This window comes from Patiria miniata, unplaced genomic scaffold (genome assembly GCF_015706575.1).
Source record: "Patiria miniata isolate m_02_andy unplaced genomic scaffold, ASM1570657v1 HiC_scaffold_27, whole genome shotgun sequence".
NCBI classification, from domain to species: Eukaryota; Metazoa; Echinodermata; class Asteroidea; order Valvatida; family Asterinidae; genus Patiria; species Patiria miniata.
Window position 1 is genome coordinate 5,475,031 of NW_024037066.1, and position 25,076 is coordinate 5,500,106.

Consider the following 25,076-nt stretch of genomic DNA (forward strand, 5'->3'; position numbering starts at 1 on the left):
AATACATTATCCAAAAGTTATTCAACAAGTGGGAACGAAAACTTTGGATGACAAATTACATGAAAATGGATTCATCGAAAACCTTAATGAGAAATGCGTGTCGTGTAATATCATGGCAACCATAGTTTCCTTTATTTTGAAGAGGGCACTGTTAAATCTGTGCATGCGAAACTAAATACATGTATGACGCAGCCTTTTCAATGTAAAAAGAAATCATACCAAATCCAAGTTTTATTTGGGTTGAAAAACAAAGGTTTTGAACCCTTTTCTCCCTTGCTGTCCTGAAGATAACCCTTCACATTATTTTTTTCCCACAGAACCAAAACTCGCACGTTAACTTGTCAGTTCCAAAAATCTGCCATATTTATTCATTAACAACCGTTTTAAAGGACTCCATAATCCTAATGCATAGAGAATAAAAACGTTTCGTTCTTCTCACAAAATATGAATAAAGAAAAAGAAAGTATGGCTCTACACTGTCGCACAATTAAGGTACACCTATTAGCGTAAAATATTGCTAATGAATTGAGCAAAAATCAGCTCAGAATCGGTCACGATGGGCTCAATGCGCCAACAAGAGAGGGCGCTTTTTTTACCACTTTTGAAAGCCCCGTGGATGACAAATTTTTTTTCCACAAAGAGTGCAGACCAGTAAATAAGCCCAAAATTCCTGCACTGGTCTTTGAACTTGTATTTCTGAGAAACTTGGGATAAAATTAGACCCCAAAGTCGCTCATGTTGAAACAGACTGGAGAAATAATTGTTCAAAATGGGCTTCAGGACTATACTTTTAGGGGTGACCATCTTTGACGGGAAAATCACCCAAATTTCCCTCAATTATTTTTACAAAATTAAACAAAAAGTGAACGAGGGTTTTAAAAATCTTTAAAGTTTTAATTGGATGCATGTCTTGATCACCTGTGAGACTTCTGAATATTTCCCCCATATTTTGAAGCGGGGTTAATAATCAATGGTACCTGTGAGGTGTATTTACTGGTCTGCATCCATATTAGTTAATGTCTGTGTTTCAGAAGCTCTCTACAAATGGTCGCTGGTCAACAACAACGTAAGCAGGGGCACATTTTACGGAGCTAGACCAGTATCTTTGCTTATCACCAAAAAGGTTAAGACTTGTAATAATCTATAGCAGTTAAGCAATATTTGTCTGCTAAGCGGTCCAAGAAAACCAAGCTTAAAGAGAGTTTTGCGTGAACTTGAACATATCACACAATACGGCTTGATAACATGCAGTTGTTGAACAGGCAGAACAATTTGTACGCTTCAAAAATAAAGCATTATACATTGTGTTCTTTTGTGAGGGATGAAGTTTAAATACTGTATTTCCAGCAAATTTATGTCTGTGGTCTAGTAAGCCTGTGACGAGCAGCTATTAGACAAGCTCCACTGTGATGCAGCTTACTTGGGAAGAACTAAGGTGATGGGAAGCAGTACCAGGGTGACGGGGCCAGCTCGTGGGGGCTAGAGCAGCCTGCTTCCCCATCAGAATCCCGTCCCGACACAGTCCCGCAAGCAAGATACAACAAACGGGTAGCAAAACCTTCAAAACCCCAAGTTTCAACCAGATTTTCAGCCTAATTTCTCGGATTAACCTGCTGTGGTTTTTTAAAGGTAAAATTGTGTCAATACAACCTGTGGTATCAACTGCCCCGTTTTTATAATATGATTGGCTCGGCACTCGCAAAGTTTGAACTTTTCAACCCAAGCTCGAAACAACCTTGACTCTGTGACTGGGAACACAATTGTTGCAAAAAAAAACATTTTTAAAAATAAATACAAAAAAAACCCCCACACAAAAATGAGTCATAACAATACACAGGCAGCTTAAATGGCGACAAAGGCTGGAATTTTACACTCAGTGAAATGAACTCTTTCACTATTGTTGCGAGAGTTTTGGGAAAAAAATGATCTTGTAAAGATGATTTTATATAACCGTAAGTGGAGCTGCTTTGTTGACATAAATGAGAAAAAAAAAAAACGACTTCAGCAGATTAATGTCCCTTCATATTCCAACACATTCTTCTGGCCCTATCTGGTTGAAACTGGTCGGAACCAGATCCAGCCAGAGCCGGGTGATCCCAACAAGTCTACTTATGCCCTAATAATATGCTACACATAGTAAAAAAATCTGGCCCTATCTAGTTGAAACCGATCCTATCCGGATCAAACCAGAGTTGGCCTGATCCCACTTGTCCCATAAAAACCTCTTATAATACTTATAACACATACATTCTGGTACTGGCTGGTCAGATCCGGTCGGATCCAGATCCGACCAGAATTGACTGTAGCCATCGGATCTTGTGCTTTGACGCAACTCCATTAATATCCTCTTCGAGTTTTTTGGAAAATGTTAAAATTGGCGAGGTCCCAGTTATTTTTCCGTAACTAGAATTGTGAAACTTACTCTGCTACCATTACCCTTCAAATAAACCAACGTCGCTGAGTGAAAGCTGGTACTAACATGAATCATTATATAAAATGATTCTTTATCCATTATAAAGAACAACGTTTTTCTTGGAACTATCCAGCGACATTCCAAGAAACGTCGTTTCAACTAAACTCCCTATAAACCAATCTATAAAATGACTTAAAACTATCAATGGGAAACTCGAGTGGTTTTTAACAAGAAAATGAGGCACATAACAGATATAGATAATTTACCATAAACTGGTTTGAGACACCTATGAAATATCCAGTGATAATCAAGGTAAGTTTCATTTTTTTAACCAGCTATAGTTGTTAATAATAACATTGGATAAACCGTTTAAAGTAACTACAGAATAGTAAACCCCGCTTAAGGCTAAACTTAAATGCAAGGTTTATCGATACAAGTGATTAAAAATTTAAAACCTTTAACATTGCAGGCAGAAACGGTTAAATGAATTTGAATATTAATGGGGTTATAAATGATAACTAGTAACCCATTCCAATGCTAATTCATCCACTCACAACTTAGTCAACAACCACTCGTAACTCTGGTTAACAACCCAAGTTATCATAACCAGCCACGTGACTTCATAAATAACACAAAGTATTGTAAATTCATAAACCTGGTTAAAATCAGGTAATTATTATTTAAATTATTATCAAACCAGTTTTAATAAACTGGTATTAAACATAGTGATGCGCTACTCAAAACCTGTTAAATTCAACCTTTTTTCACAAGTGAGTCTTGCGTAGTGGAACCCAACTGTACGCACTGCTTCCTCAGTCATGTCCAGTGACACACCAGGTAGCGCATGCAGTGACAAACTGGTTGCCGAACACAGTGACAGATGGGTTGACACACGATACAAACGCAACAGATCGCTGCCCATGCGGTGACACACTGTACTACGCATACCGTTACGCACATGGCGACGCACAAATTCTCTTATCTACCTATTCCGAATCAAGCTCTTTGTTTTTTTTTTTAAACCAAAACAAATCATATGCATTGATTTCTATATATCACATTTTTTTTCTCGAAACCAGTCGACAATACAAACCTGGTTTGAAGACGTCAAGCAACATATCCAGTCACAGACAAGGTGACAGACAGGGACACACACCCCTTGACAGATACTGCGACAGAAGACGAGACCAGACCTGTGCCTCTCAATCTCCGTTGTCGGTTTTTGGTACGTTGTTTTGTTCTTTTCCTTTTTGAATTCGTCAACTTCCTTCACCTCTGGTCGGTCATTTTCTGGCGTTTCAGTAACTCCTCCAAGGGGGAAGGTTTGTGGGCGGAGCTACCCAAGGGGCTGGACCAGATGGACTGCAATGGGATATGAAAGACAATGAATAATGATGTGGCGCCCGACTGCAAATGGGTAGTTATGTTTGTGCAACAGTACTGTTCTCCCCTTCCATGTCTGCAATCCTGGTTCAAATCCAACCCAGGTTCAAATCCAACCCAAGTTCAAATCCCAAATCCAGCCCAGGTTCAAATCCAGCCCAGGTTCAAATCCAACCCTGGTTCAAATCCAACCCAGGTTCAAATCCAACCCAGGTTCAAATCCAATCCTGGTTCAAATCCAACCCAGGTTCAAATCCAACCCAGGTTCAAATCCAATCCTGGTTCAAATCCAACCCAGGTTCAAATCCAACCCAGGTTCAAATCTTGTAGATTTGTACCCGATCCATCCGCTAACAGTTGCAGATGCCAGTGTGGGCCACTCTACAACAGCTGTAAAACATGGCCTTTTGCTAAAAAAAAAAAGTTTTCTTAAGCATTTTTATTTCCCATTGGGTCTGGGGGGGGGGGGGGGGGAGACAAGGGACGGGACATTTTGTACCCATCTTCCTTGTATACTGCTTTTTGTTTATTGCCATGGTACAAATGGGTGCTGGTTCACAAAACCTTTCAGTAGGGCTGTGACAAGTATACCGATACCTAATATTTGAATATCAAACGAATATGCAAAAAATATGCAAAAAGTTTCAAATTAAAAAAAAAAGGTGTGAGCCGTCTCAAGGAAATGATGAAAACCTGTGTGGTTTCATTGTTCGTCAAATGCCATACTTTTGTTGCAAGCCATTATGGGCATGATTTGAAAGCTTTCATGACTATTAGCTCAAATTTCTTCTTTCAAATCGGTCAAATATCAGCCACCACTCCCTGTTCTTTCTAGGCTCTTTGTCAATTTTTGACGAACGCTGGTGCATGCAAACTCCAGCTTAGGCTGGCGCATGTTTAACTTGATCAGAGCATTTCCAAAATTGAAAATTCGATCAAGCCCAAGTTGCAGAAATCGAAAACTGGATTATTTGAAACTACGCAGCCCTAGTTTTCAGACTGCTTTGGTTTGACAAGCCATAATTTACACAGAGGTTCCTTGAACTCACCTGTATAGAGTCCGGCAGCAGACCGCTGGTCGGAGAGCTGGACAGCTGGTGTCCCCGTGTCGGGTGACTACTCCAGGCCCCTGTGGTGCCACTCCTCTCAGTGCCCCACCCGAGCCCCCCACCCAGCCCCCCTCCCAGCTGGTTCTTGGACTGGACGCTGGGAGACTGGGAGCGGGGTGAGCTGGGGGAACTGGAGAAAGGGGAAGGGTTCAGGTTGTGACCTATGGAGGAAGGCGGGGAGGGAGAGGAAGACAGGATAATGAAACAGAAATTGAGTTGATTACATGAATATCATTTGCAACAAAAAAGAACTGGAACAGACAGTGCTGTTGATGATCAAGCAAGCAATTTTTGTTGTTGTTAAGCATAGAAAATTGACTAAGGAGGCTTTGAAACTGAGACTTCTGGAAAAACGAAGTCTCCCCAGAGTAGTACTCAAGTCATCACAAGTCAATCACAAGTCATCATAAGTCATCACAAGTTATCACAAGTCATCACAAGTTATCACAAGTCATCACAAGTCATCACAAGTTATCACAAGTCATCACAAGTCAATCACAAGTCATCCAGTCTGGATGAAAGAAGCAAGTTCTTCAAATGAATTTGAGGCGTTATTTCTTTTCCCTTGTTATTGTTATTCCCCTGTCACTTGTATACTTGTGATTTAACTTTTGTTTACTTGTGATTGACTTGACTATATTTCTGTGGAAATAGGCTGGTTCCCAATCCTGTCCATTGTATTCCAGCCTTTGAAAGTGGGGGAGTCGGGATGCATGTCCTCCGGTGACACTTCATTTTAACATTGTACATTTAAAATTTACACTCCATTTAATATTTTTATTTTTAAAAAATCTCATCATGTACACATTTGATAGCATTATTGCCTCAAATCTAATGATTTGAAGACATTTATTTCAGCTACATGTATATTTACCCCTACCATAAACAGAACCTTTAAAAAAAAATTCCTGGTAGTCTCCCCGCCACAGAAAATAGATTCATCCACAGCTTATGATAACGGACTGGAACAAGGGTCACTCTCAACACCCCTCATTGACTGACATTGAAGTCGTTAAGAAATAATGAGATTTATATATCGTGTACGGTCCCGGACTCCCCTGCGTCCGCAGTGACGCTTCCCGCATGTTTTATACGACAAACCGAAAAATGTCACTTCCGCAAACGCGGCAAAAACGTACTCCATGCTTCGTGCTCTGGTAACCTCCGATTGGATACATGAATCAATGTTCGTCCGACAGCACGTAATGGAGAGGCCCCACTGATGATGACTGATGAATTAAAACGAGGGCAGCCACATTTTTAAAAGTCTGTCTTAGAATATGACCGAAGGAAAAAGTGTTTTTTGCTTTTTATGGTGTAAATCGTAAAATGTGTAGGAACATGGGCAATTAGGTGGAAAAACATTGCAAGGTGAAGATAGGACTGTTTCCAAATTGTAAATACCCTGTGAAATTGTTCTGCCTGAAATGGTTATCGGTCGATTGAAAGCAAACAATCATAGATGGCGGTATAAACACAACAGCACTAATCATTCATTTTTTGAAGTAGGTATTGAATTTTAATGCAGGTATTTGCTATGGTTTAAAACCTTGCCCAGCATGAATTTCGATAAACGTCGACCACATCTGTTCATAAGTGAAAACTTGCAGGTGTTTGGCTTTTGGAAGTCATTGGCATAGAAAGGAGGGCGGGGTGAGGGGTAGGGGAACAACAGAATGCAAGCGTGGGAACTTCTTGGTTCGCTTGCAGACTGTAACATTTATTTGTTATTTGTGGAAAAGTTACATTTTTTGGCCCCCCCCCCCTGTTTCGCAAATGAACTGAATCATCCTATTGAAAGTGATTACATGTATGAATGACCAGCTTTCTATGTCTGTTTGGAGCACTGCCAAGCATGCATTCAAAGCATGTCACATTTGGCTAGAGTTCCATTGGTCATCAGCGGCGTAGAAAGAATTTTGGCATTGGAAGAGGAGTGGGCGGGGGAGAGACAAAGGGGGTACCAGTATTCCAAGGGGATCTTATTTCTTTCCATTTGAACCTTTTTTTTTGGGGGGGGGGGTGAGGAGAAGGGGGGGGGGGGGGGAGGGGGCAGAGCCCCTGATGCTACTGCAACACCCTGCTTCTAGTGATCAGACCAAATACAACATACAGGGTGTATAATAAAAGGAAACCCAGATGTAAATGTGAATTATAAAAAATCTAATAAATATTTTCAAATAAGTTAGATTTTTTTAAAATTTACATTTACATTCGGGTTTCCCTTTGTTGTTGTTGATACACCCTGTATTTGAGATTCTATAAACACAAAGTCATCAATAAGGCAGGTCCATCAAGCACTGCAGTTTCCACAGTGGCACCCAATAGGAATTGCACAAATTAAATATCCGACTTTGTACATTTTTTACACTATTTGAACACTGTCATGGCAAAAAAAGTGTGAAAATTTGTCTTTTATGGAGGGACTAATTTTTTCAGAGTAATTTAACTGATCTGGAAGGCACGCTGAGTGACTGAGCCACTTTCTAATATTAATGTATTCACCCGTCATATGTACACCAAGGCTTTCACGTCACGATATCATAGGTGTGATACGCCCAGGGGTGTGCAAAAACTGACCACATCGGGCCTTTCAAGAGATTACTTTTGGTCTCTAGTGGTCAGATGAATGACGGATTGACCACTTGGGTCATTAACAATGAGATAGGGAGAAGGAAATATACTGACCGATCATTTTACGGACAGCAATTGACCATGTCATTTTTTTTGCTTTTAAAGATAGTTGAGGGGTAAGGGAATTGGCAAGAGTCAATTTGACTGAGTCACCAACGTTGACATGCATATTAAGGGAGAAAGCTGACTGGTAGGGTAGTCTGAAGAAAAAAAAATGAAAAAAAAATACGCATACATGTACGTCAAATCTCAACAACGTCATTTGAACTACGCTTTGCACAAACTTACAGGGTCTACGCATGATTTAAAGGAACACTAAATTCTAGAAAGTGCCCAATTGGGCTTTAAAAAAAGTGTTTTAACCAAAATGATATTGATTGGAAAGAGCATTTAACCCTCCTACTGTCTGAACAGTCACAGACAGTCAAAAAAATCAATCCTCTTCCCCTGACATGCCTTTTACACAGGCTAGTCACCAACAGTCAGATCATATTTCAAGCAAGCACTGTGACTAGGCAAGTTCCATCAACAGACAAAAGCAAATAACTGGTAGGTACAGCTGGCTTATCAATAAACCTACTGTCAAGGCAAAACTATATCAAGTTACAAAAACAGTCACAGCCAGTCAGTCCTGCTTGATACAGGCAGGGAGCACTCAACTGTTTAAAACAGTCACTTGATTGATTTTGACTGCTGGGATAGCTGTGTTGAATTTGACAGCCAGAGAGGGAGGGTTAAAAATAGAATATAAACGTCCACACAACTATCATTTAAAAATGGGTCGTTTTTGTGTTATTCTTGCGAGACGATGTGCCCTTTTAAATAAAAAATAAAACAAATTATTTGAAACCTGTTCGTTCACAAAAACATTAAAAAACAGGAAAGCATTGTGATGAGTATTTGCAACATGAGCAAAATTTGCCTAGGGCGTAGTACTTCCAAAATGGTTGGTTCAGATACTTGGCATGACAATCAGGGGTAGTAACAAGAAAAGGATCTCGAAAGAACCCCCAGTTTTTAACCAAAGATAGCAAGGATAGACTTGAGCTTGAGTATGGAATACCAATTTGAGAGTCGAAATGGACAGAAAAAAAGAAACATTGTGAGAAAGTTACCGTCTTGCTTGCCCCCAGCCCAGGGGGAGGAGTAGCTGAAGAGAGAATAGCCGGACGACGTGCCCAGGGTGCCATCCTCAAGGCTGCTTTTTCTTTCCGTGGAGTCCGAAAACAGACCGCTCCTGTTGACCAATCAGGAGGAGGAACAATTTAGAAATCAAGAATTTATAGTCTGGTAACAAAAGGTGATACTTCTCTTTTTGATGAGTGACTCATCATGAGTCCGAGCACAGACCACCCCTGGTGTTTCATGGTGAGGGTAAGTTTTTTAGATAAAACACATACGTTTAAATGACTAGCCAAGTCTGGTGGCCACACTGGTTACCCCTAAATTTTAAGACCCTCTGAAGTGTCCGACAACAGACAGCTATTTTAAAGCAATATAATTATGAATGAAAAACATGTTACAGTTAAAATTGCACAGCATTTATTTTTTTAAATTAAATGTACAGTTTACAAATAGACTCTATCTCATCTCTTTACGGATCCCCACCCCAAAAGGGGGCATTAATTATCGGTATTTAGCTCATGAGTGTAGGAAACCGTAGGATTAAAAAAAAAAAAAAAACCAGTTCAACACAGGCAACTGTTGCATCATTTAAACTTGAGGATTATAAAAAAACACAGCACAAAAAGTAATGAAACTGTACATTTTACAATGGCATAACCCGCCCCCTCCAAAAAAAAAAATCTTCTTTAAAATTTAATTTGCTCTTTAGTGCCGCTGTCAAGGGCAATGTAGGTGGAAGGTGGGTGGGGGGGGGGGGGGGAGCGTGGAAATCGGATGATTTTTCTTTCTCTGGGTCATTTCAATAGGGGATCCGGAGAAGTGTCCATTAACAAAGCTTGTGTAATTTTCAAACGGTCGCGGTTGACTTGCGGACCGTGAACAGTTTCGGCTTACCATTTGTTGCGTGGCGAGCAGGGTTTCAATAAGAGGGGGCGGAGGAGGAAACACTGGTAGTATATTATACCCAAAAGGGAAAAAGAACAAAAAAATACCCAGCTAAATGACTTCGTGTGATGTGAACATATTTACGTTACAGGTTATTACGAAATAATGTTTTTTTTTAGATTTGTTTGTGATTTCTATGAGGGAATAATATAATGAGTGTTTTTTTTTTTTTGAGGGGGGATATAAAAAGTGATCGTATTAGGGAAATAATTTTGATTTCGGTCAGCAAAAGGTTGAAATTAAATTGGATTTTGAGTGGCATGTGATAAAAAATTAGGGCCATTTTTTCAAATTATGGCTGCTTTAATGGCTTTGACTCCGTCTACTTCAAAATCGATTCGTTAGATCAACCGTTGTTTCTGGAGCAGAAAATGACAGTAAGGGCATCACCTCAGAGGCCTTAAATCATAAAGCTGAAGCCACGATTTTGGAAAAGCCGCTGCAAAAATCCCTCTTTGAACGCTAGAAACTTTATTTCTATTCCCCCTGGACGGGATGCTAGTCCATCGCAGGTTACTCTCCAGCTAATGCAGGTACCCATTTATACTCCTGGGTGGAGAGAGGCAAGTGGGGGTGAAGTGGCTTGCCCAAGGACACAACACACATGTATGACCAGTAGCTGGATTCGAACCCCTGACCCTCTGATCATGAGTCATTTTGGGTTTTTTATATATGCGAAATGCTAGTGTTATTGTGAGTTTTGGTTTTTAAGGAAAAGAAAAGGGTTCATATTCTTTACCAAAAATTGTCTGATTATTACTTTCTTAAAATGTTTAAACTTGTACCAAAGACAGTTGGACAAACTGTAACGCGAGTTACCGTAAAGAGAGTTACTGAAATATATCCCTCTAGAGATTAAATGATTGATTTAAAAAATGAAATTTAGTCAATTAATTTCAAGGGATTTTCTGTGAGAAAAATCCACCCTCAATGCTTTGACTTAATAGAATAACAGCACAGAGTTGACGGTAGACCCCTTCTAAATGTAACATGAGTTACCATGAAATTGCCCACAAGAAGAAATTTGAAGATCGATGTCATAAAACAGTCACACATTTGTGAGAATGAAAGTTGTGCACTTTCAACCAATTCTCTTAAAAAATTAACAAAGACCGGGGGGAGGGGGCAGTTTCATGGAGATGACTAGCAGAGAAATTTGATAAGCACCAAAAAAAGTTGTTTTGTACATGTAAGAATAGGTTACCAGCTAAAATACCACATAATGTTCATTGCTTGTCACTGGTTCTCGACTGATTTTTACTTAGCACAATTTGCGTTTAGCAGAATTTCCTACCAATGGCCATAGTCCACGGAGCTTAAAAGCAGACAAATATTGTTATTCACACTTATTTGTAATATTAGGGAGGAAAAACCCAACTACACTTGATCACCTGTCATGACCATGTCGGTCATAGTACCGTACTCCCAAAACCAGTCCTTAAAAATCGGGACTCGGTCCAGTGGGGTATTCCACGTTCCGAGAATAGTCCGTCAATACAATGCATCTGGGTTGTTACATTTCATTAAAAAGGATCTTGACCCGATATTATTGGTTTCAAACTCCGCAAATACATGTTCAGCAGGTGTTTTGGATGGCACATCCTGGTACCAGACACTCATACACGCTGCCTACTTTACCAGGCTAACCCGGATCTCTGTCCAGATCCGCCTGCGTGGGACAACAGAAAATCATCCCCATAATTACCACCTGACCCTGTGACCCTCAAAAGCTCAACACAAATAAACCATGTGTTTAAAATGACAGGGACTTTGAAGCAGTGTGTCCATTAGCAAGATACTTTGCTGCAATTTCCCTGAGACCTTCTACATGTACAACCCAACACACAAGATATCAATTTTAAGTGAATCCAAAAGTGTTACTCTGTTGAGACCCGGGTATAGTACAGAAAAAAAGGATCTCCACATTTTATGTTCGGGACATTTGGTCAGAATTTCGACGCAGGAAAGTAATTCTGGTTCAAATAGGAGCATTTTGATAATTGCTTTCGACCTTCTAACCTGTTTGTACACAACAACAAAGCAGCGTCTCCACAAGGATACAAATTTTTCGGGATGTGTGAGTGGAATCATGGACAAGTGTGTGTACAACACTTGCCAGTGGTCGACCCTCTAAAAACCCAAGGTAGCGCTTTTCAAATTACAGCAATCATGTGGCAGTTTGTGTCCAAACACACCTCAACAATATACAACCAACTTGCAGGCCATATATTTATGTACAAAAATACTTTACTCCTTTTATATGGGGCGAAGCAAGTGTAATAGAAAAGCAAGGGTAAGGCCAAAAAAAAAAGGTCTCCGGTTTCTGGTATGGAGCTTGTCCGAAAAGTGGTGCGGCGACACGGCTTTTTTTTTTTTTTTACCTGACTTTTTTGCTTCAAATGTCGGCTGATGACTGCAAATGGTGCCCGACTAAACTTAGTACAAATATATGGGAGTCCAGAGAAGCCACATAAAGCTTATTCTCGATATCATAACCCCATCTAAAAACACGTTAAAATTGTGCAGCAGCAGGATTCCAGTCAAACCAGTGAGTTTGGAGGTTTTGAGACATCATCTTTCATTGAAAAAAAAACTTTTTCATTTTGCCGACGCGCGTGGCTACGGCGACGCGCGCGCATACCAGAAACCGGAAACTTTTTTTTTGGCCTAATAGAAAGCAGTAGCTCAACATAATAGTGGAGTCCCCTAACGTGGAGCACTTCGACGTTTCCCTCAACTTTCCTCATGCAGTGTTGCCAAACCTCTTTATTGACAAACTTCAAATTCATGCAGTTAAATACTGGTACTATAATGCTTGCTGTTGAACCTTCGTGAACAAGTTTAGTGTCATGGAATTTAGACTGAAATTAATTTTTAAAAAACAGTTGCGTCCGGCAATTGGGCACAAAATCAAGTTCTGATAAACCATTACCATCTCCACTCACGTAATCAACTACAAGTTTATCAGCAGATCATTTTCTTATTTTTGGGAGCATTTTACGAGGGTTCATTGTGCACTTAAAAAATATCGGAAAATTATGCCAAAATATAATTGTTTATGTTAACGGGTTGGTATTAGCTTAAGATTTACGAACGGGAATGTGTAGAGCTTGATGAAATTTTGCTTACTGTGAAATCTGAGGTAAAATTTCGCCCTAGAAAGGCACTACAGGGGAAAAAATCTAAATGCGCCACTTTAGGGGACGCAAAATGTTAGGAGACATCAACAATACACTGCTTTAAACTTGGTCAAGTCCGTAAATAAAAAAAAAATCTACAGGTAGCACTCGCCTTAAACAAATCCTAAACACCTGTTTCATTAGTGCTTATTGCCCCAACTAATTTCCCCTTTTTGCTTTCAGCTAAGGGTGAAGCTACCGGTACACACAGGGTCTACCACCCTCACAATTTCTATAGACTCTAGGATTGAGGTCAAGAGAATCTCAAGTGCAATGCTAACAAAATGTAGCTCAATAACCTATGGTTATGTAAAAGGGGAGGGGGGAATTAAAGTAGACTGTTATGTGAAAAGGAAATATGATGGATGTGCACTTATTACAGTCAATTCAGTTCCCAGTAACACATAAATGACAAATTCAACAGGCCCGTACCTAACCTAGTACCTCCTGACCTGGTGCAGTGACAGTCAGAGTCAAAAGCCTTTGTGCGTTCTGCCTACGCTACCATTTTTGCCGAGATTCCTTTCACTGCCAAGGACACAACCAAAAAAAAAGAGAAAAAGGTACAAACAACCTTTGCTTCCTGATACTTTAAATGGGTCATTGTGACCCAGAAAAGGGACCCGCTGGGTCAATCGGGCTGTCACACTCTTCAGTTCAAGGTTGCTGCTGTTAGAGACCGCTCACCGATCGCCTGGTATAGGTGTTCGGTTGCAAGGAATTTGCGAGGAATTTGTCATCTCCTTCCGATGTTTCTGATTTCAAGCGTGAACATTTGTCTGTTGGTTTATGTGTTTGTCTTTGTTGTTTCTCTTTAAAGGTCTGGTCTGAGTTCCCTCAAGTGTTGGATTAAGGTGATGTTTTTGCTTCAGTCTGGTCATGGGCGTCACAAGGGGTGTTCAAGGGTGGCGCTTGCCCCCTCCCCCCTTAAAGAAAAAAAAAAGGAAAAAGAGGTGCAAAGCCATATTGCTGAACTTTGATTGGGGGGGGGAGGAAGGTTAGGGCAAACGTTCCTCTGCCAACGCACGGAAAATGATGAATTGAGAATATGTTGAAAGAGCTACAAAATTTGGGGGAAAAATGTGCTTGCCCCCCCCCCCCGAAAAAAAATCCTGGCGACGCCCATGAGTCTGGTAATTGTATTGTAGCTTCATTTATTTAACTTAAATTTATAGTTAAACAGTACTTTTAAGTTTTATCTAGATTTTAATAAACATTTTAAGTGTCTTTTTAATTTCCTTCTTTCCTTGTCAATTCTTCTTTCTTTATGTACTTCAATTCGTGTATGTATACATGATATTCTTATGATGGCCATTTAAAAATCATCCTCAAGGTGACATGACTACCATCAATAAATAAAGTTATAATTATTGTTATTATCAAAAATAAGCATGTGTAGGAGGAAATTCCTAAAAAAAATAATGAAAAGGAGAGAGTGAAAGGAAGCGGTTGATTAATTATGTAACAGGATGAGAATGTGACCACAGCAAAAATCTGAATGTACACATGACTAAAGAACGAGCAAGATGATATAAACATATACGGGTATCACTTTTAATGTGTGTGTAGAGGGAGAAAGTGAACTGAGAATAAGGCCAAAAAAAAAAAAAAGTCGGTCTCTGGTCAGCGCGCGCGTCGATTTTAATCATGCGCGTCGATCTTTTTTTTTCCAAAATGTTCCGCCGTAGCTCCAACAGCGGCCTCTATTTCCGCACCTCCTCATTTTTTTTTTACTAAAGAGCACCAAGGAATGGGAAGTTGCACCAAGGCAAATGATCGAAAGCACCAAGGCAAATTATGGAGGACACCAATGTACATGAGGACACCAAAAAAGCAAAATAGTACCCACCTTGTCTGTACAATCCAAGCTTGAAAAAAAAAAAAAAAAAAAAAGTCTGACCAGAGACCGAATATTTTTTTTTTTTGGCCTAAGAGAGTAAACAAGATGGAAAAATGTTAACAAAAACTAGAATATGCACAAAACGAGAACGGGAAAAAAAATGAGAACATTGAATGAAGTGGGAACATAAATAAGACTAACAAGAAAAAAAATAACAAGGATGTGAAGAAGAAACACAATGTCAACCAGAAAAATACAAATGTGAACAAGATTGTAAAAAGATGGGTTTAAGATTTAGAGTTGGAATGACGACAACAACAAGAATATGTTTAGTAACATCAACGAAGAACAAAAAGCTACCCAACCATACAAAAAAAAATTAATAGAACCAATAAGAGCAACAGTCGAAGGCGTTTGACGCATTAAGGCATAGTGATTATCATGTCAAACATCCGTAAATAAAATTCCATTTCTGACCTTATTTAAAAAAAAAAAATTCCACCTTGACAAAAGGAGCTGCTTACCAAAAAAAATTACACCTGTCGTCTAGCGACTAATTGACAATGGCAATTAACAATTCCTCCCACCAAAAATGAAGCAAAAACCCGCAAAACAGGAAAAATAAATAATGGCTTTTAATTTGCTGGAAACAAAAATGACATGCACTGATGAAAGTGCAATTTGTTCCACCTACACACTCTCATCCTAAACAATATTGCAAGGCGGAGAGGCATGGCACGACACCGAGTCAATGAACAAAATACGATAAAGGGAGAAAAAAAATAATCAATGTAAAAAAAAAGAGAGGAGTTCAAGTACAAAGTACTCTGTCCTCGGTCAGTGCTCTGTGTGCTCGGTGAGGCTACACACGCTAAGCTCCGCCCCCATCTGACCCACTTCAACACGACACAGCGGGTTGTTCATATTAAACTCTAACCGGTCTCTCCCTCCGGTGTAGAACACAGAGGAAAAAAAAGCGGCAATAAAAAACAAAAAAATGAGAACAATCATTGACAGGGAAAGAATCTAAGCGGAAAAACTGACAACAACAAACTGCGGCGGGGCTCTCCCTGGTTTGTGGGCTCTGGGCCAGCGGTGATATGCACTACTTCACCTTGACAATGAAAAATTGGAGAGAGATGCCGGGTAGAAAAGAAAAAAACCAGAAGAAAAGAAAAGAGTTCTGGGGGAAAATAGATATTCAAGTTCGTTGTCACCACGCTATGGGGCTTGCCGATGATTGTTAATATTTTTCTATGGTTGGTGTCAAGGCTGGGACATGGTGGGATACAAGGGCAGCAGAGCGAGGCAGCAGCGACTGGCAGCGTGGGGGGAGATAGGGAGAGGGCTTGAATAGTACAAGCCGGCGATGTCACTGCCGGTGATTGCACCAGGACTGCACCTTACGATCTTAAGAGAGCGAGAAAAAAAAATCGACATGCATGTGTTGCTTGCAAATACGCAGGCAGCATTAACTGTATCCGGTCTCTCAGCTGACAAACACACACAACTGCATCAGAAACCACAATAAATCCTCCATATTAAAGGAAACCATTAACACAGATACATACAATTAGAACAAAATGGGCCCCCCGCAAGCATTTAGAGCAAGATGCACGAGTAATCACACGTGATGTACTGCCGTTCTGTTCTTTAAATTCACGTTAGAGCTTTACATGTCATTATACATTTACAAACATATTTAAAAATTTTTTTTTTATTTTTTAATGCCTTTACAGTGTTTAAATATGTCAAAACTTCATGTTAAATATATAATTGTGCATTTGGTGGTTTGCATAAACGTATTCTGCATCTGTACTGTTTTTCAAGATTTTATTACTGTTTTTCAAGATTGTTTTAATTGTAAAGAGATTTAGGAGGGATTTATTTTCCAAATGATTCCACAGAATGCCATTTTTTCTTTGTAATATTCATAACCAATTCGTTCGGGAAAAAAAACGGCGCTTAAAAAAAATGCGTACGTAGGATAGATGCATACATTAACACACTTTAACAGGATTTTGGTCAGTTATTTAAAATCCGTGTTCTTTCCTCATGAAAGATTCATACATTCTCAAGTCAAGAAATTACAAATGAAGCCAGCAAGGAGTGTTTACTACCTTGAGGACTGGGAGTGTGAGAGGTCATATATTAATAATAAAAAAAAAAAATCATATCATATTCATTATCAACTAGTGTCATTGTCGATTGTGTAACTTTCAAAAGTGGCTACGTGCATTTGGTCACGTCGGCCACAACTGATTTGCAATTTTGCTTTCAATACCGATCAACGTTTTTTGTTTTGGTTTGTTTTCCTCCAAAATTTCTGTCTGAAAAGCCAAGGCATGTGATGATTAGTCATGGTGGCTGAACCCGCATGATCTAACCAATTTGTTATTCGAGTCTTTTGTAAGAACTAGCAACAGTGTTTTCCCCCCTCTTTTATCTGGGCCAGGTGTGGGAAATTCAAGTTCAACGAGGCAAGTTGCTATTTTTTTCTTCGGTTGCTTCTGGACCCATGAACAACTGTTGCCTTTGTTTTGCGCACGGCAACGCGTGACGCAAGAAATATTTTTGAAGGAAATGAGCGTGACCATTATCCACTTGTAAACGGTGTAGTGTCACGTAGTCCAATTTTTACAACAAACATCAAATGCGAGTCGCAAGAAGAAAACCCTGAATACTCAGATTTTCTGCCTTTTCTAGCATGGTACACAAAAGGCACTAATTTTTGTTCTGATTTTTGTTTTGTAAATGTTTTATAGGGTCTTTATACTTTTTGTAGCCTGAATTTAGGTGATATCCTAAGTTCAGAAGCCTTTTAGCTATTTTAGTTTAATCTAACGCCCTGTATAGATATTCTACACAAGACCCTGTCATAATATCTAAGATAACATGTTGTCTTTTTGTAAAATCTTTTGATAAAATTCCGTAAAAAGTAAAAAAAATTCATGTGCTCAACATCTCGCCATACATTTGTATTAGTCTGAGTAACTAGGACTCTACAAATCGCCTTTTGAACATTTGGACTTGGTTTGGCGATAGTAGACTATTGCCAGACCATGTCGCCAGTGATTTGTTTTCGTTTTGCTGAAAGAACACTGAACTTTGTTGTGATCCGTAGACAGAACTTTAAAAATGGTGGTTGTGTTTAAAACTCCGTAACTTGAAAAGTACATGAGTGATTTGAATGATTCTTGTACTAAAAAAAAGCTTATGAATTGGGCTTTCGTATCGTAGATTTTGAAAGTGCTACATGCAGAACTTCACTAAAACAATGGTACCGACATTTGGGTTTTGGTCTTTTTTAATCACCCTGTACAGTATACACACGAGAGGTCTCACTGTGAACAGCATAAGTAAACTAGGCAAGTGTTAATACTTAAATTCCACCAGTCACCACCATCACGTATATTGTATTCGATATGCCAGCAGATTGCTTCATCCACCATGGTAAATGTGCGGCAACACATCTGCATTCGGTTAGACATTTCACACATTTGGCAGGTATATTTTAGCGCACATAATATTTTTTTTTTTCATCTCCCGTTGTCAAACTCATCAATATTTATGGCCTGAGCCCTCTTCCCTGAGGGGAACGGGCCACACATGTCAAAGACAGTGACCGAAAGGTTGCTCTGGCAGGGGAAAAAAACTGGGTCTTTCTCGGTGAAGGGTGAAGGGGGGAGAGAGTTCACGGATTGACACAATGAATGAAGATCAGATGTGTGCTTAGGGCGTGGTGAGGAAGTGACCGAAAAGAGGGTTGGGCATTTTGGGGTTAATAAATCAAGACAAAAAAACTACTTAATAAAAATTGTCTACTAATCTAAGAACCTTTCTAAGTGCATCTAAGGAGCATTTGCAAAATCTTCGGTACCACAATACACAATGATATGCATGTGGCTGAATAATAATAATAATAACATTTAAATAAATATACTAAATGGTTCCTGATTTTAAGTTATAGTTAATCTTGATTTCACCCAATCTATTTTTCACTGGTAAATTTGAATAAATACACGTAAACATAATAATTTCATTTTTGGGATCCTGGGCTTGTTCAGCACACTGATATCTCATCTGGTTTCCTCCTCAATGTGTGAACTTTTGTATATTATGAATGAAAACACGAAACAATCTCAATCAAAACATTCTGGATGATCACACAAAGTATTGAAGGTACATGTACATGTATGAGCAGCTTTCTATTTCATAATTTGAAACTGAAACGATCTGTGGATAGGTGACTTTTCCTTCTCTGTCTTCGATTGCAGCTGAGATTGGTTTAGAAACCGGAAAATTGACACAAAGAAATGCAAAATGCAAAGAAATGTAAAAATAGTACCTAGCATGGGACCCAACACCTCACAGTAAATATAATGGTGAACAAAATACATTTTCTCCGTAAAATGTGAGACATTATGTGGATTTCGACCCAGGCCTTTAAAAAAAAGGTTAGGTAAACCAGCTAAAACATGAATGTTTTGTGAAATTGGTCCAATGTGCACACCTCAAACACCACAGGGCAATTCTACGTCACTCACGTTACATTTATATGTCATGAGGCTACTTTGACCTCTCACTACTTCAAAAGTATTTGATCAAGCTCAATCAAAAGTCAAAACCAGCCATACAACAACCTTGGGATAAGGGGTACTAAACAGGGGAAAGAAATATTCAACCCATTGAATCACTTTTTGGAAACATGTGTTTTGTTGGTCGTCACTCACGTTACAAAAAAGGACATGAAAAATTTCCTGCAATTGCGTTGTTACAGTCTCCTCAAACTGTAGTCTGCAACACAGAAGTAACATTATTTTACCTATCATTCAACCCATAGCTAGAGATAAATACCAATTTTGAATGAAATAAGTGTTTATTTTAGGGACATTAGATTACTGGGAGGTACCGTCACTCTCGTAACGTCACTCACTTCCTCTTCATGGTTTCTATTAACGGCATAAACTCTTGGTTTGATGAACTGCAACATAATGAAACTCTTTTCTTACAATATATGAACTTTTCTCTCTGCTTTAACACAAAAACTCTCAATAACACTAACAGTCACATTTGCATGTTAAAACAAGAAGCCAAAAGGACTACCACAAATCCATGATTTTACAAAAAAACAAGTTTTTTGGCCCAAAATCACACTTAACTACATTCCATCTCATCGGCATACCACTCAAATGAAAGATCTTGTTGTCCCCTTTAATTTGACACCACATTTGATGTTGGGATGCTTGTAGTTTGGTAGATTTCATACATTTTGCACTTCCCAGGCGTGGTCACTTTTACGTGGAGTTGCCCCACAGAGCATTCTGTGTGTACTGCTCTGTGACCTGCGATCGAGCGCCTACACGTCGGCGTTCTCAGAACCTGAAGAACAATGTTAGTATTCCGAGAATACCCAATGGAAAGAGTGCGCAAAGAGTATCAGTGACGAAGACAGATACCAGGAGAGACGTGTCACTTGGGTCTTGCGTCTCCATATCCTCCCCCCCTCCCAGCTTGATTGGTTACTACTCGGAGACAGACCGATCCATTTCTAACGTCCCACAAGAGACACCCAGGGTAACAATTGGACTGGGATCGTTCCCATCTCAGAGCCAATTACTTCGGACAGTTTTTCGAGTTAATCCTTGATCTTCCTCGGGCAATGGGGAACAGCGGGAATCTTGTTTTACATTTTGACTGACGAAACAAGATACCCAATCAAAGTCTGGCCCCATGATTTGATAGAGACCTTTCTTGAAAAAAAAATTGTCACCGTGGCTTGTAATATTTCCAAGTATGCGTTGTTATTATTGTAGGGACCCTTTAGAAATGGTACACCTCAAGATGCGTATGCAGCTCGAAAAACTAGCTGGTTATATCACTATCTTTTTGTGGTTATTTCACCAAATGTACATGCACATCTGTGTCTCAACATTTTCTATGTGAAATACACAATGCCCATGGTAAGCCAGATGAAGCCACCACGCTAAATGTTGATTCAACAAGAACCTTTCCCTGCGCCACACGTATCCCAAACGTGCACCATTTCCAACGGTCCCTTCTCTCCCTTGTATCAGCCAAGCTCAATCCCATGCAGCAAAATGTAGCTAAGATTCCTCAAAACCCATTGTCTCAACCGTATGGATAATGCGATAATTATTTTTTGCGTTTACAAACACAAACCCGTTTCATGACTCACGATCTAAACAGTATGTAACATATGGCACGGCGGCCCAACCAACCACATGTCTCAGCCCCGCCCCATGCCACACCCAGTCAATTATATTAGGGAGAAACTATTCATAGATGCAATTTTGCGTCAGGGTGATGTACATTCAATATTGGGTTTTGCCCAACACCAACAAATTTTTTATAACAAATACTCAGTGTTGTCCTAAGTAATTGTGAGAAGAGACTACTCGTGTTGGACTCGAACCTGCAGGAGATTGTGGATTCGAGTCCAATCCGAGTAGTTTTTTCCTCACAATTACTCGGAACACTGAGTAAATAGGGAGAAACCAGAACTCCTGAGGTTTTGAACTCAGGCACCTGCAGAAGGTTTAACAGCACTTGTTGGTCGTGGGTTCGAATCCCATCCGTGCAACCTGGTGATTTTTTTTCTCTAGCACGTCCAAGGACAGTCTCAGTATCCAAGATGAAAGCCATTGCTACGGCAAGCATTACATGTACTCTAGGAATGTAAACTTGCACAGGCACTGCTAGCACTAACCCTTACACGTTTAAAGACCACAAGTGCCAGAGGAAATCGTTCCCCAAATGCCTTCATCAAATTTGACGTGCCATGATCCAGTTTCGCAGCCTCGTCTTCACCCCTCCCCCACCCCCTCAACCTTCTCTGACAAAGGGTCACACGTGTCTGGAGGCTAGCCAGTCGGCAAAACCCCACACGTTATAAAAGCTGCAAAACCATTTCCATCAATAAACCAGTCTACCCAGTTACATCAAGAGAGAAAGTAAGACAGAGAAAGCGGGAAGAGCAAAGGCGCAAGAAGAGCTCATGCATTTCATCGACGGCCGAGGGGCTAAGCGGTCCCGTTTTCACACCTCGGCAAGGTTCTTGACATCTTTCTTCCCCGGGAAATCTCCCCAAGCTGCTATTAATTGGGCCACTTTCTCTCACTCGCTCTCTATTTTTTTTTCTTCCTTTCCCCTCCCTCCTTCGTTTTCCTCTGAAGTCGAGGAAACTAACAAACTGATCAATCATGTGGGCCGCTGACCCCAAAAGCTGTTACCTCCGAACGGTTCCGACACCTTCCAAGGTACGAAAAAAAAAAAAATTCAAATATATTCTAGCGACAACGTGCTCCAGGCAAGATTTGCTTCTTTTGATAGTTGAGGCGACAATTCTGACACTCTTTCACAATTCGTCATGCAGGAACATTTTTAGCATGATAAATGTTCAAGTATACATATCTTTTATGCTACATTGACCTTTTGGGGGCACATACATGTATGTGGGTAAATTAATGTGCCAGTCTGGCATATGACAGAAGTGATAACACTAACAGCCCTAGGGCAGGGAAAGCTGCAAGAATCTTAAACAACCTTCAATTTTTTTTGTAAGTAAACAACCTCAAATTCGACTTTACTTTGTAAAACAGGGCTAAAAAACCTGCTTACCAGGGGAAAAAACAGGTCGTTCTGAATACGTTTGGGTGATAAAACATATTTAGGCTCTGTCTGGTGTGAGGTTACTGAATTTCACGTAATGTATCGAATTAATTTTCTCAATGCCAGAAATGAGAACGCCAACCCCTCCTCTTTCTATGCCCCACCCCCTCCGCCTACTCCAGTACTCTGCATGACCTAAACCGATCTGTTCCCAATTGGGCGGGTCAGTCCCCAAAGCGTCAATCGCATCAGTCAGTCCAGACACATATTTCCAACCCAAGGGATGTCATGCTCCCTTTTGCTGTGGCTGGCCCATCACAGCCTGGGGCAAAAAGATTTTATTTTAAGGTTACAGTTGGCCATTATTGGCTCTTGAAGTTCACACATTTGCTCAATGCGACCTCATTCTCCCCACTTGTTTACATCTTTCGGGGATCAGATGCTCCTGCCTCTCTAAATAAGGACGATGGAAGATTTCAGCACCAAAATGTGATGACGATCAACTCTTTGAAAAACACATAACCCTAATTCTCAGTCTGGGTTGTTTAAAGACACCGCAGTATGGACTTTTGCGCATGAAAACTGTACATGGCATTTTGTGACCCCGTTCGAGAGTCAAAGTGTGAAGGACACAGCGTGTACGCACACTGGTTCGCGAGAGAACTGATTGTAGTTCATGTAAGAACGACTTATATGAATGCAAATGTGCACAGACTCATAACGTCGGACGTCGTCGACAACGTCATCGAATGTCCCTCCCAGTGGTCTAGCCCAATTCTCCCTTTGTAACCGTTGAGGGGGTACTTGTGCACGGAGCCCATACTGCAGTGGTGAATTGTGGTGTGGAGATGCTGTGCCCACTTTTCCCTAAAATCTGCTTTTCCAACAAAGTTCAGTACGTGCAGGACCGTGCTGCAACTTGGGAACAATATAGTGCCAAGGTCCTTGCTATTGAGCAATGCGCGGGGTTATGTGGTATGCGTTATGCACAACGTGTGACTAGCCTGAAAACAGTGTTGCGCTATGCGGTGAGAAAAGGATGGTTATGCATATGTCAATATTATTAAACATGCACCAGGATAAGTCATGACCAACTATGGCTGTGATGTCTGGTGAAGCTTCTGACATTGAAAATCAAGCTTAGCATGTAGCCACTTTGATCAACGCTGTTACATCTTACACTACCTAGTCACATGGACATGTATCCTACTGTGTTTTCGAGGGTGTAAGGATTTATTTTAAGCAAGGGCGAAACACCGACATAGCCTTCGGTTAATCCAATATTTTTGGGGCTGGCGGTGGAACACGTACCGCACACACGACAAATCAACTGGTTGCGTGGTACGAATCTGCGCAGAGACTTTCCCCTGTATTTCCCCCACCTTGTCTCTTCTTGGAACGAGGTTCCGCCTAATAGAAGACCCACAATGCATTGCTGCATCCCCCACCCCTAATAAAAATCCCAGTAAAGTACTTATAGGGTCTGTGTACCTGTTTTCAAGGCATCAAGTTTTCGTGGTTTGACCTTGAAGCAACGCATAAATGCGTTGCTTCAAGGTCAAACCACGAAAACTTGATGCCTTGAAAACAGGTACACAGACCCTATAAGTACTTTACTGGGATTTTTATTAGGGGTGGGGGATGCAGCAATGCATTGTGGGTCTTCTATTAGGCGGAACCTCGTTCCAAGAAGAGACAAGGTGGGGGAAATACAGGGGAAAGTCTCCATAGAAGTGAACTGGGCCTGGAAACCACAATAATGAACCACATTCAGTGAGGACAACCACACAATGACAAGTGAGGGGCAACTTTAGTCAAATGTTCCGGGATCTCTTTTGTGCTACTCTTTTGTCCCTCCAAAAGACCTTCACAATACCACCACCAATAGACACCAACAAAAAAAGCACAAATTCTTGATAAATACGAAAGATCCATTTTAGAAACTCCATTTCTACATGTACCAGTTTGCTCTTGGATACCCACTCCCGCCATTTTCTCCATGCTAACTTTTGGGGCAAGGAGAATGAATTCCCATAATAAGACTCTTCTGTACTTCTCTACTATATGTCTTTACGTTTTGAAGCTATTACACAAAGTGGCTGAAATTGCCAGTAGAGACTCTCTTTGAACCTCGATAAGCAACGGGCCATACACACAGGAAATGCCATTGATGGGGTGCGCCAGCCAATAACAAAAGTTTATAAAAAAGAACTCAACTCCAGCAATTGAATAACAACAGCCTAACAGTTTAGCACTTTAGTCTGGGAGGGCAAGGTCGAAATATGTCAGTGGATATGGCGACCACAGCGGGTAAAGTGGGATCGATTGTTTGACCGGCACAAGAATGGTGGCTTTTCTTGAATTCATGCAAGACCGAGTTCTTTGATGATACGCGTGGGTGACGAATGGTATGCCTGTCATTTCGGTGAGGCGCCTGGTTCCTTATAGGGGGGCCATACGTGCAACTGCCCCCTTGGTGTGGCGGTACGGTCTATTGATCAAGCTGTATGGCCCACCGGATCACGCCACCATTCAGCTCCGCCTACTCTCTGGACGTGGACAATTTGGCAAGGAGTGGCAAGGAGTGGCAAGTACTGTTATCAAGGGCAACTTGGGACCTGATTGTGCAGAGTTAACCCAGTAAAAACACTTGATATCAGAACAAAACTGGTAAGGAAAAGAAAAAAAGCTGGAATGTTGTCGGGCTGTGCGCATCCTACGAAATTCATGTTGACACTAGAATGACAGCTTTGTAATCTTACAATAAGCATCTATACAATAGGCTGGTTGTCAGCCCCTTCATTACTTGCAGAACT

At 40.4% G+C, this 25,076-nt stretch overlaps 1 protein-coding gene across 1 annotated transcript in view; it reads right to left on the bottom strand.

Annotated features, from left to right (window-relative positions):
- Nucleotides 1–1,619: 1,619 nt before the first annotated feature.
- Nucleotides 1,620–25,076, bottom strand: part of LOC119734403 (protein SMG7-like) — a 42,171-nt gene continuing 18,714 nt past the window's right edge. Inside the window, exons 15-17 of the mRNA XM_038207901.1 lie at nucleotides 8,655–8,776; nucleotides 4,846–5,066; nucleotides 1,620–3,775 (exon numbers count right to left, since the gene is read on the bottom strand). Of these exons, the coding sequence (XP_038063829.1) occupies nucleotides 3,683–3,775; nucleotides 4,846–5,066; nucleotides 8,655–8,776 (436 nt within the window). The 3' untranslated portion in view covers nucleotides 1,620–3,682. The remainder of the gene's footprint in view (nucleotides 3,776–4,845; nucleotides 5,067–8,654; nucleotides 8,777–25,076) is intronic.